The 18,894-nt window shown below is 38.1% G+C and overlaps 1 protein-coding gene across 3 annotated transcripts in view; it reads right to left on the reverse strand.

The window, feature by feature from the left end:
• Window positions 1–18,852, reverse strand: part of igf2bp3.L (insulin like growth factor 2 mRNA binding protein 3 L homeolog) — a 75,228-nt gene extending 56,376 nt beyond the window's left edge. Inside the window, exons 1-2 of one of the 3 annotated variants that reach the window (XM_018266309.2) lie at window positions 18,298–18,852; window positions 16,780–16,840 (exon numbers count right to left, since the gene is read on the reverse strand). In XM_018266309.2, the coding sequence (XP_018121798.1) occupies window positions 16,780–16,840; window positions 18,298–18,472 (236 nt within the window). In that variant the 5' untranslated portion in view covers window positions 18,473–18,852. 3 annotated transcript variants of the gene reach the window in all.
• Window positions 18,853–18,894: the final 42 nt, after the last annotated feature.

Consider the following 18,894-nt stretch of genomic DNA (forward strand, 5'->3'; position numbering starts at 1 on the left):
TATTTTATTTTTTTAAATGAATAAAGCAAACTAGCCTAACACACACCACCATCCACAATCCCTGTAAAAGAGAACAATAAATTATTGGTTAGTGAAAGCGGATGGCTTTGTTTAATCTATTTCTACTGTTGATATATGAAGAAGAATAGAAGATCCAAACCACAAGAACAAAAAGGCAACAGCTTTGGCATACAACAAAGTCTAACCATAAAAATGGCTTACATAGAGCACAGAAGTACATACCACAAGCAAGTTGATAAGAAGCAGAATGTGCCTTAAAAAGGTAGCATCGACATGAGACAGGTTATTTTTTAATTGTATTTTGCTACTATATATTTGTATATCCAAGCACCACTTAAAGAAGAATATTTGTGCAGAAACTAAACTTAAAATTATTGATGGGGGAGGTTAATTTAATATTTTGTCTTGGGTTTACATTTTGGTCAATTCTCTAAGCAAATTAGGGATGCACGAATCCAGGATTCGGTTCGGTATTCGGCCATTTTCAGCAGGATCCGGCGGAATCCTGGAGCCTGGCCGAATCCTAAAAATCATGTGACTTTTCGTCACAAAACATTGAAGTAAAAAAAAATTTCCCTCCCCTTGCTGATTTGCATATGCAAATTAGGGTTCCGATTCGGTATTTGGCTGAATCTTTCACGAAGGATTTGGGGGTTCGGCCGAATCCAGAAAAGTGGATTCGGTGCCTCCCTAAAACAAATCCAACTCTTAAAATATAGCAGGATGCAATAAGGTTTTTGGTAACTTAATGCCTCTCTTCAACTTAAACAAGTAGTTCCACTTTACAAAACTTAATTCAAATAATATGGTGTTGCCTGAAATGATTTTAGAAGTCACTGGTGATATACAATGGGAAGAAGAAGGGAGTCACCTCGCACACCCTGGCCGTCCAAGTTCCGTGACACCTGGTGCTCGATGAAGGAGGTGTTGGCAACCTCCACAGCAATCGAGAAGGAAGAAATCACCGGCACAACAGGTTATTTCCAGCAGGGAAACCCTTGCTCGTTTATTTTGCGGATGCAACGTTTCGGGGCGTAACCCCTTTGTCAAGCATGCTTGACAAAGGGGTTATGCCCCGAAACGTTGCATCCGCAAAATAAACGAGCAAGGGTTTCCCTGCTGGAAATAACCTGTTGTGCCGGTGATTTCTTCCTTCACTGGTGATATACAAACAGTAAGAAAAATTACACAACAAGGGATGTTGTCCTACAGAACTTTCCCATTATACATACATTTTCAAGTCATTTCATAAATGTAATTACTATTGAGGAATTGGGATTGTCGTTGCTATTCCTTCACTGCTGGTTTTACACTACATGCACCACTGAAACAATAGAGATGAAGTCGGTTCTGCTTCAGTTCGGACTGCAGCCGCCACAATGCTGTGCAAAGGTCTCATTTTTCCTTCACAGGTCTTACTACTGCTACATTGTTTCACTAGAATGTGTAATCAGGATTGAGTGATACAGAGAATAGGTTTTGGGGTGGGGCTTTCTTTTAAGCCTTAAACATTTGATACACTATTTGGTTGCGAGAGAGAGAAGAGAGAGAGAAGAGAGAGAAGAGAGAGAGAAGAGAGAGAAGAGAGAGAGAAGAGAGAGAAGAGAGAGAGAAGAGAGAGAAGAGAGAGAAGAGAGAGAAGAGAGAGAAGAGAGAGAAGAGAGAGAAGAGAGAGAGAGAGAGAGAGAGAGAGAGAGAGAGAGAGAGAGAGAGAGAGAGAGAGAGAGAGAGAGAGAGAGAGAGAGAGAGAGAGAGAGAGAGAGAGAGAGAGAGAGAGAGAGAGAGAGAAATATACACATATGATTGGCTTATGTTAATAAACTGAAGGAAACAACCAATATTTGTGCATTATTCCTGCGGAAAGATGGCATGCCATAGATCACAGGCCTTGCAATTTGCTTGGTGGCCCAAAGACTTGCAGTCGTCATCACAATAAAAGACTCCTGCAGCTGTTCAGCCACGTGACAAGCTCTAAGCGGAACCATGGCGGCCTTCGAGTAGTATGTTTGCAGTCTCCCGAGGACAATAAAAGATGCAATGGCTGATTGCTTATTATATGAGACGGTGGAAGTGCCAAGGCTTAGACACATTTAGCACTACCTTATTACAGCAGAGGCTAGCAATTACAGTTATAAGTCAGTATGTGCTGCCTCCCAATATAATATAAAGATAGATTCAAGCTAAAACATACATGCTTAAAATAAATAAATAAAAATAAAAGTAGGAGCTGTATTAACGTCTAACTAGGATACTGGTATTAACTGGAATATGGAATTCTCTTTTTCACTCAAAAAGCATCAATGGATGCTAAGGAAACTATTTAGAATTTGGAAACAACTAAATTTTAAAACAAGATAATATATTATAGCAGCAAAATATTTAAAATAACAACAATGGGTCCATCCATAGGCAAGAGCCACATAACCTACTAAGTTACCAGAAGGGGCAGAGAATAGAACTTCGTAACAGTTAGAAACTATGGGTAGGGAGACTGGTTCAATGAAATACAATTTCACCACATTATGGGAACATCTGATAAAATATTGCTAAACTACTTTTTACATCAATTAATACATTTTTCTTTTGAGGGGGTGTGGCACTCAGGAATCCTTAACCTGCATGGCAGATGAGAAATTGCTTGTCAAACCCATAAGCTGAATTTTTTTTTTTTCCAGCTAAATCAGGGTGCTGAAGTTGCAGTTTACAGCAGCTGTTAAGATGCAGATTTGACACGCCAGGTATAAGGGTAATACCTTCTCACGCTGTTGTTTGCATCAGTGTAGTAAGAAGGTGTTATAGATTTTTAGATTTATATCTGGCAGAAACTGAAAAAGATGGATAGTAAATAAGCGAGCAAGTCAGGAAAACAAGGCTCCACTGTTTAAGGCAGTGTGCAAGGCTAATGTCATACCAAGGGGCAGATTTATCAAGGGTCAAAGTAAAAATTTGAAGTGTAACAAAAATAAAATAAATTGGAAATTTCAAGCAATTTTTTTTTTTTTTTTTACTTAGACTATCGAATACGCTTCAACTTTATAAATGTATTATGTACTGCCTCTTTAAAACTTCGACCATTCGCCATTTTAACCTGACGAATTGCTATTTTAGCCTATGGGGGACCTCCTAGAACCTACTTGAAGTCAATTCGTGGACTTTCAGAAATAGGTTTTTTTTTTGTTTTGTTTTTTTAAATACTTCGAGATGAATTGATCAAATATGATCTTACTTGGATTCGAACAATTCGATTACAGCTTAATCAGCGGCAGGAAAAAAACCCATCTTTTTTTAATAAGTTTCGGTTGGTCTTTTTTTCTTCGAATTTTTTTCTTCGAATTTTTTTCTTCGAATTTTTTTCTTTGAGTTCAAAAAACAACTCCTATTACTTCAAAATTCGACCCTTGATAAATCTGCCCCAAGTGATTGCCACCATGAGATTTGCAGAAATCGCCATGACCAATATTTTTTTGCCATCTAGCGATAAGCATAAATAAATCATCCAATACAAAGTGGAAAACTTTTTCCATGAACAGTGTCTCCATAGCACACATCACATAGATGTGGAGTAATAAAGAATACTTTAACAGAGTTTTCACCTTTAATTAGCATTTTCGTAAATAAGCCCTGGTGCCCTGCCATGATAATCACTTGTTTAAATAAATAAACAGACTGAGCTAGTCACTAGTCTAGACCTTTGCAATACAGTCCAGGGGTGCTTTACATAATTACACTAGAAAATGCATAGAAATGCTCACCACACAAAGACCTACTTTTAGTACAGAAACTTGTAGTAAGATAAAAAATTTGATGAATGATGTAAAATTCTGTGTAATTAAACTTTAAGGGAACACACTGCAGAAATAATGTACTTTAAGGCATCTGCCATATCGTTATAAATGTATAACTACCTTGTCAAAAATATTTATCAACAACTGTGAGATCTCTGCATCTTGATGCCAGATTCCATACCTTGAACACACCCAACAACTCATTTGCCTAATGCACACTGTAAGCAAAACAAAATAGGTTTCGAGGTGCATAGTTCTATTGCCAGTGGGTTTGTTGTACATGAATACAAAAGTAGATTTAAGACTAAGCAGCCCAGCGAAAGACATCATTAAATCAAACAAATATATTTTTATGTAGCTTCAATATCGAGAAATTGCCCTGAATTTCTTGCTAAAGATTTCTTTAAAAGGAAACATGAGAAGTATTAATTTCCTACAAGTAAGAGTGACACCAATATGATCTGACACTACCACAAGCAGCACTTGTACTGGCCATCACACAAAGGCTTCTGTGCAGGATGTCCAAATATCTTAATAAAGGTATAGGATCCCTTATCCAGAAAGCGCAGAATCACAGGAACGCCATCTCCCATAGAGATCATTTAAAGCAAATTGTAAACCTTAAGTTATTTCCTGTTCTCTGTAGTAAAAACAGCACCTTGTCATTTATTCTAGCTAAGATACATGAATCCATATTGGTGGCAAACAAATCCTATTGGGATTATTTAGGGTTAGATTTATTAAGGGTCGAATTGAAAATTAATTTTCAAAAAAAAAAAAAAAGATTATGGTCAAACTGTCAAATTCGACTAGGGAATTACCTAAACTCGATTTTTAAAAAAAAAAAAAAATGTAATTAGATTTTTTGAAATTTATCTGGCCCATTAAGAATTCAAATTAGACTATTTGCCACCTAAAACCTGCCAAATTACTGTACAAGTCAACGGGAGAGGTGTAGTGACAAATTTGAAGATGTTTATAGCCTTCCTGACATTCAAGTTTTTTTTTTTCAGAGAAAATAAAGTCAAATAGAGTTTGTTCGAGTTTGCATTAAATTCGATTCATGATTTCAGGTCGGTAAAATTAGTTAGTTAGAGTTTGCAATATTCATTTAAAATTAATTATAAAAATAGAGTTTGCAATATTTTTTTTTTTATTATACACATTTCCCCAAATCACATTTTGAGTATGCATGTAGAACGCAAAAACGAATTCACAAGTTAAAAATAAATATTAATTCGAAATTTGAATCTTGATCAATGTGCCTCTAAATGATTTTGAGCAGATGCAATAGTGAGCCAGTTCCTTATCTACAAGAAAAAAAAAAAAAAAAAAAGGTCCCAAGCATTCCTTATACTTCCTCCTATACCTGTATGTAAAGCAACATTCAAGTCTTGTCAAGCATTGCAGCAAAGTGACCAATTTAAAACCCATGTATTATAATGCGGTTATCCAGACATGCAGCAGAACAGCATGATCCCCAAGAAGCACTCATTCCCTTCTTGTAGCTCAGAAACATTACTTTGCCAAATAGCATCACATTCATAAAAAAGCTCTAGAATTTAATACCACAGGCCCATCACTCGAGGTTATGCTGCTTAGAGAACCAGAAGGCATTTGATAATAACGCGTTTTACATTTTGCTAATCCGCAAACCACTGCTGCCTTATGGTAGCATGTTATACACACACACGCCTATTCCCACTGGGCAAAGACTAGCTTGGTAACGGCAATAGAATGCACAGTGCACTCTGACTTATTATGTGACAAGAGATACCCGCCAGTAATAAGCGGTCTATAAGATAGTAGGGCATGCACTGGAAAAAGTCCAATTATCTTAAAGACACTAATAATCCTTTTAACCTATTTTGTAAAAATGAACAATTGGTTGAAACTAATTTTACATGGCATGCAGCATCATTGGCCTTAGTTGGTCTTGCTTGGCAGTCAATAAGCCATTCCCCTCTAGTTACATTACTGGGTATGGGACTTGTTCTTCAGAATGCTTGGGACCAGGGGTTTTCCTGATAACTTATCTTTCCATAATTTGGATCTTCATACCTTAAGTCTACTAGAAAATCATAAAAACAATAAACCCAATAGGCTGGTTTGCTTCCAATAAGGATTAATTATATCTGAGTTTGGATCAAGATTAATGTACTGTGTTAATTTTACAGAGAAAACGGAAATGTTTTAAAATTTTATTTGGAAGAAGTTAAGACTATGGGAGATGGAAATTCCCTAATTTGGAGCATTCTGCATAATGGGTTTCCAGATAACCGATCCCATACCTGTACTGCACATTTTAATTTCTTCTCCAAAATAGATTATCCATTTTATGTTTTGGGTAGCCGAGGATGAGAGGAGTATAACAGTGCTTTATTAGCAGGCATTACACAACAGTAACTTTCACTTTTAAGCTACCAGTTAGTATGCACAGTATAAGTCTGAGCACAGTGACATCAACAGGCCATTTGTATAAACACCACATATTCCCACTATAGTAGGAAAGCATTTGGGCAAATGTAATAAACAACAATGCATCTTAAAGCAATAATATACATTATTCACATCACATAGTCCTGGGTCCATGCAGGTAGTTTTCTAATTCTCTCAGTACACCTTATAGGTTCACTTTCTTCAGGTCCATTGCAGTTGGCATCAGGAGTAGGAAAATGTCCTTCATCAAATAGAGCTTCTTCTCGCTGGAGTCTCACTTCAAGTGGTGTAGTAAATTTAGATTGTCCTTGTTTCAGTATTCCTGGTTTCTAAATTCTGACTAAAGATCCAGGCTGAAAGTGCACTTCTCTTGCACCACTTTTTCGGTCAGTATAAGACTTGCATTTGGCTGGTTGATGTTAATGTCAGCAGTAAATTATTTTGTAGACAGTATTTTGTGGAAGTTTCATGTCTGCAACATGTAACTTAGTGTGCATCTCTCTGCCATGTAATTATTCAGCTGGAGATGTTTGGGTTGTTGCATGGCGCATTGCTCTGTAGTTATGTAGGAACTCTGTTGTAAATACTTTCCAAGATTTCCCAGAAAGATTTGCTGTCGGTAGTGCTTCTTTCAGACTTATGTTGAATCGTTCGATTTCGCCATTTGCTTGTGGGTAATACACTGAAGATTTCCTATGCACAATATTCCTCTCTCTCGGAAAGGATTCAAACTCATGAGACAAACTGTGGTCCATTGTCCAATATTAACTCCTTTGGATTACCTTCTCTGCTGAAGACTGCAGACAAATGTTATTACTGTAGCTGATGTTATATGAGAAACAAAGGCAATTTCAGGCCATATACTGCAATAGTCTATCAAGGTCATAGCAAATCTACAATTTATAGGAGCATCTGTAAAAGGACCCACAATATCAATAGCAAGTTTTTCCCATGCTGTTTCAGGGAATGATACTGGCTGAAGTGGTGGTGTATGTTTGATAGCTGTTTTGTCATGATTCTGACAAGTAACAAGAATGAATGACAGTTACCACATCAGCATCCATTGTTGGCCACCAGTATAGTTCTTGTAGTCTTTGTTTTGTACGTACAATTACTTGATGACTCTCATGTGCAAGTTGTATGAGCTTTTCTCGCAAGGTCTCTGGTACCAGTAAATGAAGAGCTCCACAGACAACATTGCCATCTACTAAGGACAGTTCGTGTCTAATCCTGTAGTAAGGTTGAAGATCAGGACGGTGTTTCTTCTCAGCATTTGCCCATTTGTTTTTTAAGATATCCCATAGTTTTACTTGAATTGGACATGCGAGGCAAGCTTGCTTAAAATCAGCAGCTGTAACTGTAGAGAATAGGAAATCAGTCAATGCTACAACTTCTATGTCCTCATCCAGTGTATCAGAAGCTGCAGGCAAAGGTAAACGTGACAAACAATCAGCAGTAACATTTTTCAAACCTGGTTTGTATTGCATTTTGTAGTTGAAATTCAGTAGCCTTGCTGACCATTTAGCTATACGCATTCCAGCTCTTCCTAGTCCCTTTGTTGTAAGCAGTGTAGTTAAAGGGCTATGATCAGTGCATAAGGTAAATTCTCTACCCCATAGGTAGGTTCTCCATTTTTCTGTTGCCCAAACACATGCTAGAGCTTCTTTTTCAACAATGGAATACTTACGCTCTGTTTTTGTAAGTGTTCTGGGTGCAAATGCAACAGTTTTCTCTGTATGATCAGCATGGATCTGTGTGAGAACTGCACCAATGCCATAGTCTGCATCTGTAGTAACCATAGTGGGTAGTGCAGGATCAAATAAAGCTAGCGCTGGACTGTTCTCAATTAGCCGTTTCACTGTTTCAAAGCTATGTTGAGCAGACTCTGACCACACCAGACTTAAAGTTCCACGTAGCAGTGCTCCAAGTGGCTCCACAACTGAAGCATAGTTGGGAATAAACTTAGAATACCATGAAGTAAGACCTAAGAAAGCTCGTAAGGTCTGGAAATCAGATGGAGGAGGTGCCTGTGTAACAACGTTGACATGGTCAGGCAGTAATCCATTTTGTGAGATTAAATGACCCAGAAATGACAGCTGAGTTTGTCCGAAGTGGCATTTGGAAAGGTTTAGTCCTGCAGAATCAATGCATTTCAGAACCTTTTGAAAAGGTACTTGTCATGAAGATCCATAGTTGGAGCGTAGACAATTATATAATCCAAGTAGCATTCTACACCAGGTATGCCATGGAGTATAGAAGACATAAGTCTTTGAAAACAACTCTGTGCTGAAGCCAGTCCATAAGGTACATGCTTGAACCGAAACAAAACATGATGGGTGATAAATACAGTGAGGTCTCTACTTTCCTCATGCAGTAATACTTGATGATAATAAGCACTCTGAATATCCAGAAAAGAAAAAGAAATTTGGCTCCTCGGAGTTCTGAAAATATTTCCTCTGTGTGTGGCAAGGGATGATTATCCATAACAACTGCTTCATTAGGTTCACAGAGATCAACACATAATGATACCTCGTTTTCTACATTCTTACAACTGGTGAAACCCATTCAGAGTATTCTGATTTTTCAATCACATCTTGCTCTACCAGTTTCTTTAGTTCATGTGAGACAGTCTCCCTTATAGAGAGCAATCACCTCAATTTCTGGTGTACTGGTTTTACATTTGGTCTCAACTTAACTTTGTGTACAAAGTTCTTTGCACAGCCCAGTGAAGTGTTGCTTTGTGGTGAAATTTTAGACACTGGCTGTGTGGCAGGCACTGGTGCTGTAGTAATGAGACCATCAACTAATGGTTTAACGGCTGATATTTAACTACCTTATTTATTGTGGAGACAGTTTTGTATCGGATATTAATATAAAGAAAGGTAGTTCACTTTCATGCAATGATCTATTTAAAACTTTGTGTTTTCTTTCAAATCTAAAATAAACGTAGGTTGTCGTTTGCTTGGCTTCAGCTAACTTTATATTTCTAATTGTTCTAAATTTCATTTTTAAAAGCAATAGCCATCAGGAATTTTGATTAAAGCCATCTTACTAGTTAAAAGACAATGCAATATCCGCAAAACAATGCACATGGAAGAATGGGTCAGCAAGTCCAGGCAATTCAAAGTGCAGTGCCTTAGCAGGCTTTAAAATCGTGCAACTCTCCATCATGTGCCATTGTCCTTATAGTAAATACAAATCTGAGAAAACAACTTTTGACATTGATTCTGCATCTAAAAAATGTAATCATAAAGCATGTCAGGACTGCTGCCCTTAAGACACAGTCAAGAGCACTACTTTTTTTTTAAACAAAGTTTGATCTGTTAGCTGCCATTTTTCTTTAATGTATTTGCTTACTTTGTGAAAAGTGAATGCCGTGGGTGTACATTCATACACATATCGAGTAATGTTCCGGGGTTTGGTCCACTTGCATTCAACAGATCTAATCATAAAGCAAATTGCATACAGAAATATTCTCCATCTGCATTTTTTCAGATGGTGGTGAAGTCTTAATCCCACTAGTTCCGATTCATCTGAATGGGAAACAATTCATTAAAGTGCTGAAAAACACACTTTATGGTTCTGTAAGCAGAAAAGGGTAGCTGTTTTTATTTGTTTTAAATACATACAGGTCTTCCCCTTAAGTGTAGAGAGCTACTCAGTTAGCAAATCGTTTTTTTCAACAAGAAATTATTCAAGGTCCACGGTGAAAAAAAGGTCATTAAAAGGAGGGCATCATATGAGGTCAGTTTAACTGTGCTTACGGATTCCTCCTTTACCCATGGATCCAATCATTACCCTGTGGTCCAAAAAGTCGTTATCTTTTTGCAAAGCTGTCGTCAATTCTGACTGTCTGGTAATCTCTAAGATGGGTGTATCTCCAGAACTGGAGTGACCGGTAATGGCAGAGAGCAGGCACAGGACAGATAATCTTCATATGTTCAAAGAGAGGGGGTTGTGGGAGCACTCAAAAGGCCAAGTTAAAGTATATTTAAGTATAATGGATGTGCTTTTTTTCAATGCACATTCCCTGGTCCTGTCTTATAAGTAATTCAGTATAAATGCAAGTGCGTGTGTTTACAAACCAAGTTATGATCATAAAGTTGATAAGCCATCATACCACGTCAAGGTAAACCCCATACGGTGGTCCCTAACTTGTTTACCTCTGGTCATAGGATAAAAAGTCTTACTTCTCTGCATAGTAGCATTATTAGCAATCTTCATATGTTCCTTCACACTAGTTCTCTTTCCAAACAAGTGGTGTCACACACACACTCTTCCAAATAAGTCGCATTTTAAAGAAAAAATTAATTCAATCCTGGGAAGATATACAACAAAGGCAAGAAAAACACTCCCCCCCCAGTTTTACCACCAAAATATATTATAATCTCATAAAAGTAAAAATCTCAAATTCAGGAAATCTCAGGAAAAAGTTTAACTTTGATAAACCTGCCGATGTGTTGTGGGTTTTAAAAAATGTTTTGCCAATATCAATATAATGAACATATAAAATTCATCTCTTTAGAATTTCTATTACCATTCAATGAAATATGCAGATCAATGTCATCATATACTCGAGAGAATTACAAATAATTAATTTTCCTCAAATTCAGTATCAGTCTCATACGATACAGGGGACAATGTTATGTATGAAAATCTGGTGCACGGCATGCTACAAAAATCCTACAATCACACGTTTTGTTTGGACGTATTTGATGCAACACCTTCACTTGTAGCTGGAATTGCCAATCATTTTATGTGCATTGTCAGTGTATGGATATACACAATACTTTGTAGTGCAGCCCAACGCAGGTAACCTCAGTATGTAAACAAGGATGATAAAGGGCTCGAATATGACTGACAAAGCAGATTTGCTAATCACCAAGCTACAGATTGACACACACTTGCTAACTAACCTAAACCATTCTCAGCATGAGTGTTTATACAAGTAGGAGCTAACATGTTGCTTACTGCAGCCGAAGCATTATCCGGAGAGAAATAAAATCTTAAAGACTGCACTTTTCTCAGGCGCAGATTGTCCATACAAAATAGGATATAGATAATCCAGTCTCATAATGCCCCCATCAGCATGTAAAGAAAGTCATCTGTCAAACTGGAAATGCCAGTGAATGCAGCACCCTTCTGCTTCCCTTTCCACTCATGAGCCAACTGGTGACATTATGTTATCTGGCTGTTACACTATGTTCCAATCCAAAAATGTAGAGCCTTTGATTGATATATCAGTTTATAATACACAAGAGCCATGAATATCCTGTAAATGATACCATTACAAAAATGGTGCTTAGTGATGTCATTCAGTTATAATCGGAATGGTGATGTCATTTCTGTCACAGGACTCACTGAAACTTGTGTATTATAAATTAAATCCCCCCTGTTGCAAAATATGAGGTTATTAGAAGTCCCTCAGACTTCCATGACCTGTATAAAAAACACAAGGCATAACTCCTCAGTAACTTATAATATCCTTATATACAAGAGTGGGTATTTTATTCACTATATAATGATAAATCTTCTAGTGAGTTTTTGTTTCTAGCCCCATACCATAATAAATGTAATAGATTACAAGTTGAAGTAAATAAGGTAATTATAAAAAAAAAAAAAAAAAACCCCATTGTGCACAATATAAGTGAATTGAAAAGTCATAGGTACATGTAAAACTGTTGAATCCAATCAAGACCTGTTGCAAAATGGGGATTTTTTTTTTTTACTAGAAAATACAGCATTGGTTTTGGCTGCCAATTGCTTATACAAAGTTAGCCTAAATAGGTAGAGGTCTTAAACCAAAATGCACATGTTTTTTGACTATGAAGAATTGTGGTAATCAAAACTGCACTCCCTGTAGCCCATTGGGAAAAAAAACCTTGAATTCTAGATGCTCACGTAATGCTATCAAAAAAGTGTGCCACAGGCAAAATGATTCAAAGAATGTAAAGTACACATATCTGTACAAATAGATGGCAAAACAGGTGGTATTGCTAGTTGTATAGTCTTTGCAAGTGGGGCCTTTTACATAAAATACATATAAAGGAAGCCCAGAAAATACACCCAAGAACTGCAATTAAATTGCAGTAGGACACACAGGTTTGACAATGTTTTAACAGAAATCATTAAGGGGCCCATTTACTTTGCTTGAGTGAAGGAATAGAGGAAAAATAGTTCGAATTTCGAATGTTTTTTTTTTTTAGCTACTTCGACCATCGAATGGGCTACTTCGACGTAAAAATAGATTGTTCGCTCGTAGGAATAGCGCTAAATCCTTCGACTTCGATATTTGAAGGATTTTACTTCGATGGTCGAATATCGAGGGTAAATTAACCCTCGATATTCGACCCTAGGTAAATGTGCCCCTAAGAGTTTCCAGGTTCAGGCTCAAAAATGTTGCCAATGTATGAAAATACAAAGTTTTCTATAATTCTAGGAATATCAAAGCCAGTAAATAAACAATTGCCACCATAATTGATCTTATGGCTGGGCAACTCCATCCTCTGATTTTTGCACCAATCCCCTCCCTGTTTTAAGTCCTTGCAGTAAATATTGACCATTCAGAAATAAAAATGTTCCGAGATATGACAGATCTGTATTTATTTACATAGCTAAAGCAAGTTATGTAGCATAAACAAATTGCATTTAAGATGCATTAATTCTTACTTTGATTTTAGTGGCCTCATTCATTTAAAATACTGCAATTTTAAAAAAATTGCATTATGTTATTAAAAGAAGTTACTAGCTGGACAGGTAGTACAAAATTAAAGTTTAAGGGTTTAAATTTGAATCAAATACATGTTATCCCCCCCCCCCAAAATTGTGTCCGTTGGTTTGATTCCCTTGCTGGGACCAAGTTGCACTTGCAGGTGCTCAAAGACAATCTAGAATAAAATGTATCCTCACTTAAATCTTGGGAAGTTATGAAAAATATATCAAAATTTGAAACAAATGACAAATGCTAGATATAAATGAATTGTAACTTACACTTAGCAAGTGTGTGGTGAATAAATGATGTGGCTACAACCATGGAAAAATCCAAACAGACCAGTAATAAACAAGCATGAATGAAGCGGGTGAAGGGTGTCATTTATATGGAACTATTCAGACTGTAGAGTGGAGTAGCAAACTCTTCTAACCAAGAGTAATACTAAATGATACCACTTTTGATAAAGAGATATTAAATAACCACCATCAGAGAAAGCAACACTCCACTAACCTAAATTTGCTCCCCTGCCACATTGGCACAGACTTGAAAATAAAAAAAAAAATCACAACAGTGACCAATTCAATATGCTTAATCAGATTGTAGTATGTACACAGCCCTCTAGAATGCCAGCTGCTTAATAATAATATATAAATATGTAGAGGACAAATGACTACTACAGGTAAGTATCCATTAACTGGAAAGCCATCATCATGAAAGCTCTCAATTACGGAAAGGCAATCTCCCATAGACTCCATTTTTTACAAATCCTAATTTGTGAAAAATATCTTAGTATGAATCAAGTACAAGGTACCGTTTTATAACAAAGATATTATTAATTCTTATTGGAAGCCAAGCCAGCCTATTGGGATTATTTAATAATTTTCTAGTAGACATTTAAAGATTCAAATTATGGAAAGATCCTTTCTGGATAACAGGTCATATCCCCCCCCCCCCAAAGACTTGGACAAAAGGGCACCAATTCATTAAACAAACAGGTATTTTAAGGATACAAGTAAATTTTTCTGTGGAATTGTATATAGACGCAGAATTGTATTTATGGATGCTATATTTCTACATTTTTATTTATTTTTAATATATATTTTACTTCACTTCAACCAGTTGAATGAGTCAACCAGTTAAATAAGTCAGTATTAGACTTCCACTCCTTAGGCCAAAACCATTTAGTCAAACACACTTCCCCCTCATTTTAGAATATGATTTCACTAAACACTAATAAAATAATGTATATGTGCACTTAAGTGTCATACCTTACTGCAATGCTTTGAGAGAAAGCAGCTTCTCTGTGCAGCCTTTATCATTTGTGAATTCCTTAAGACCAGAATGTTTACAGGAGAACATATTTAATTTATGTAAGAAAAAAAAAAAGGGGGGGGGAGAGGTGAAGAAAAACTGCATTTCCTATAGAATTCATTCTCTAGAGAGCCCAGTAGTGTAGTCGGGAACAAGCTCCGTACAACTCCATTCCCATCCCCCAAGAAAACCTTGACCAGCCCCCCTTTTCCCCTAGCAGTACGTTTTAATGCTTCGATAAGCCGCCCCCAGCACCATATTCCCCAAACTGCCTTTCACAGCAGGTATAAAGGTCATTTGAGCTATGTGGGAGTGTCAGATCTCCAAAGTCCCAACATGGGTTGGAATGCAAGTGACTATGGGGGCCTTACAATTTTACTTTGCATAACAAATCAAGCACACTTTACAATTGTAGGCCCTCCAGATTCAGGGCTACTTTAAAGCAACCCTAACTGACACCACCTCTTGACCTTTCTTTACTGAGGAGGATATGTACTGCCATTTCCCAAACCCGCCCCCACCCTACACCCATAATGCACAGCTCTAGCTGCTTCTGAGAGAAGCAAACTAATGAGCAGCATTGGGGGAGGGGTAAGCATTCACAAATACTCATGGTATGGGAAAGTTATAAAAGCAGTTGGTATGTGGAAAGGTGGAGTTAGCAGGGTGGGGGCTGGAAGAAATTCCATTCATTCATTTTTTTGCAACCAACGTATCGTTATGAATCAAAATAAACTTACATGTGCCACCATCTTTAAAAGATAAGGATACAAGAGTAGTTGAAACAGGCTTACAATGTCTGGTCATACCAAACAAAAATAAGGCTATATTATATGATTTACAATATATCAGAAGCAAAGTGGGTGGGCTTTGATTAGAGATATTTACCCTGCAGACAAAGGCGAAACCTACCACCCACACCTCATTTAACCAGCATATAAGTAGTTAATGAAAGGTTTAAGAATCCTACAGCCCCCACCCCCTCTCAGAAAAAAAATACATATCCGAAAGAAAATGTCAATTGAAAAACGCGAGGGAAAGAAGTCGTCCAAAGCAAATAACCAAGTCACGTGTACAGCACCAACATAAAAACAAGTAAACAGGCTAAAAAAAAGCCTCTCTTAAACAGTGCTTCCTTTGCACATACAATTAGCATTTTCATGTATTATGTCGACTGCTTGTATTTTCACATTTTTAGTCACTTTCAAAATTGCACATTGGAACAAAATTTCTCAGCTGCGCATTTTAACACTGAAGTCACTAGAAAGAGCTATAAATGTAGAACAAACCAAATGATTAATTACCAACTGTAAATTCAGCCTAGGAGCAAGATGAACTATAGTGTACATGAAAGCATATCCAGTGGCATACACATTAGGAATAGGGAAATGCATGCAAATGGAAATGAGAAAGCCCTTTACAATCTAGAGGCGGGGTGTTCAAAATTCCCTATTAACAAAAAAATAAATAAAACATGCCCTGGGTTAAAATCTTGTTTGAACAATAAATACACCTCTAACCAAAGTGTTAGAAACAATAATGTTATAAGCAAAAAAAATAAATAAATAAATGTACACAAGGCCATGAATGCAGTTTAAAATGTCAGATGCTGACAATTTTTAATTCAGAAAAATATTTGTAATATCAAATTTAAAGGACATTTTTTTCCTAGCACTTCTTTTACCCAAAACATAATGCATAAGATGATTTATGAAAGTATGAAAGGTTGATTCAGCAGAATATTTAAAAAGCAAGATTTTAAAGTTCCACAGATAGGCCTCAAAATGGCACGATGATGCGTGTGAGTCCCAGTGCAAAGTGCAAGGAGGCCTTTAAAGATACATGCGCTGTGCTGGTGGTGGGGGCAGCTTCCTCACAGAAAATTCACACCGTTTCATAAATGTAGCTTTAAAAGCAGCTTTATCAATTCTGGTTAAGAAGATAGAGAGATAGATAGACATTACCAAAAATAACAGCCCTTGGAGTGCGGTTATTTTTGGTAATGCATGCATTATGGTGTTGACCTAGCACCCAGGCAGTTGTTGTGGTTGGTTAAGAGTGCACCTTACAAGACTGATATATTTATTTATCATTATGTCTGCACACACAAATACACAATCAGAGGCGAGGCACGATATTTCAAACACAGAATTTAACAGATCACATGTCTGCCCTTTAACCTACAATGGGCCTGTATTCAGAGGAACACACGAACACTACAATCACAATAGAGGATAACATGCCCTAAAATATGACGTGAAAGATTTATAGAGTTTAAAAACCAAAAATAAAAAAAAAAAAAAAAACCTAATGCAATGTTTTCAACCAATTAAATTTGGGTAAAGGAATACATTTCAAATCTAAGCAAATACAGGATAATATAAATAAGCATAAAGTTCCAGTATAATAGACCAAACTATACAAAAAAAAAAAAACCACCTATACATCACAGGCTTAAAAGCAAAAGATTTTACAAAATCACCAACTAAAATGTGTTGAATAAATATTTACCTTTGCCTTTTGGGTACCGAGTGTTCGACTTCAATCACTTTGCCATGCAACTCCACTTTCCCTGTATAAAAAATAAAAAACAAATTTAAAAAAAAAAAAAGCATGGAGTTGTAAAAAAAATTGCCAAAGTGGTAGCCCCTAGCAGTAGATAACCCCCATGCTACTATACCCGTACAGCTCTTAGAAAAACTGATAAATAGACCAAGATGGAGAGAGAGAAGCAACACGTTTCTTATCTAGGCAGCTATAATGTATCTGCTAGAGAATAATGTATCAAAAAAATATAAAACACAAGCTGGCATAAGAGCAACGGACTAGGGAATCTGTGAGAGAGGAAAACAATGTTTAATATATCCCAGTAAGGAGAGAAACAGAAAGTACCAGCTTGTACGAGATCAACAAGGAGAGGATAAATAATTCAGACATCAGGAATGGGGTGGGTGTGATAAATGGAAATCAGGGAATTGGGGGAAGTCCAGGCCGCGGCCCTCCAGCTGTTGAACTACAATTCCCAGCAGCCCCCCCCCCCAACAGGTGACCCCCCACCCCTGATGTTTTTCTGCTAAATCCTCGAAAGCACACTAGTAAAAGCCAGAGCGTGGCTCGGTGCCTCGTGATCCAGTCATGTGCGTGTTTACGCGTGTGGCTTCCCAAGCTCTTTTTATGAATGGCCCCACACTTTGCTAGGGATTGTGCTCAGACCAGCTATGCTGAAGGGCTACAACCCCCCCCCCACGCGTGCAATGGGGCAGCCTACTCACAACGAGGAGAGATGTCTCCTTGTCAGAATAAAATGACAGGGGGGTACCACTACATCGGTAAAAGGGGAGGAGGGATAAAATGCCCGTCCCCGTGGGGAAAGGTGGAATTACCCTATTCTCAGGTAGGGGTTGGTTAAATGGACGCGCAGAAGAGAGATGATGATGGGGGGGGGGGGCTGAACAGGCCCTTTAAATGGACATAGTGGGGTCGCAGGGATTAGTTCGGGGTGACTGGTCCACATTAGCGAGCGGACAGGGAATGCTTCACACGGCAGTAACTGCATTTGCTGACTGGTACCCAAGTTCTAGTACAACAACTAACCGTGTACAACAGGGTTACTAAGTGCAGCAGGGCATCGTCCTGTTACATGTGAAATAACTACAACTACAAGGGGTGTGTAGTTTAGCTGCGCAGTTTAGGCAAGTGTCGGATACGCTAGTAACGCGAGGTCGCTGCGCTTGTTGTGTGCTGCCTGGGTTTGCATCTCGGGATACCCCGGCCTGAGAGCCAACGTGCGGACAAACCCTTCACCAGAGCTGGTGCAGATACACGGACGGTGCCCGACCCCTTATTATCATCATCGTGTGCGCACCGACCCTGCTACACAGAGGTACAAGCGGCCGATACCCGCAGCCTCCGCTCCTTCGTGTCCCTCCCATTCACCGTACAGGTCAGCAAAGGCAGCGGTCGCATTTAGAATTCATTCCTGGGGAAGGCTGGGGGCACCTCCCTTGCGCCGCCGGTGCAGATCATTACCTGAGAGGGTGTCGATGGCCTTCATAGCCCACGTCTCATCCGGACAGTCCACAAACGCGTATCCACTTTTGACCAGAAACTGCCCGGTGAAAGGGATCTTAGACTCCTTGAAGAGACTTTCCAAATCCGTGGGGCTCACGTTTTCGCTGAGGTTTCCAATATACAGCTTGTTCATTGTAAAAAAAATGAAAATAAAAAAAAAATAATAAAAGCTAAAAGAAGACGAGCCCGAAAAGCCCGAGCAGCTTGAGCAGTAAATCAGGGGGCGGCGATCGAGCGAGCTCGGAGGAACCAGTAAATCAGGTCTGTAGTCGCTGCTCGACTCAAAAGCGAGAGCTGAGAGGGAAAGAAGAGCAATTTCGCGTGTTGTCCGGATGTGCAGGAGGAAAAGGGGCAAAACAGATTCCTTTTTCCCTCTTACTAGAATGGCGGGCTTAGAAAGAAAAAAAAAAAAGGAGGAGGAAAAAAAAACAACTTTTTGTCTTCCCCCAAATCCTTTTGGCAGGCAGACTGTGAAAATGTCACTCTACGTTAATGTAGGCACCGCCTCTAAATAAAATCGAGAGGAAAGGGGGGGGGTCACTTTAATATTCCGGC

Source organism: Xenopus laevis, chromosome 6L, assembly GCF_017654675.1.
Source record: "Xenopus laevis strain J_2021 chromosome 6L, Xenopus_laevis_v10.1, whole genome shotgun sequence".
In the NCBI taxonomy this organism is placed as follows: Eukaryota; Metazoa; Chordata; class Amphibia; order Anura; family Pipidae; genus Xenopus; species Xenopus laevis.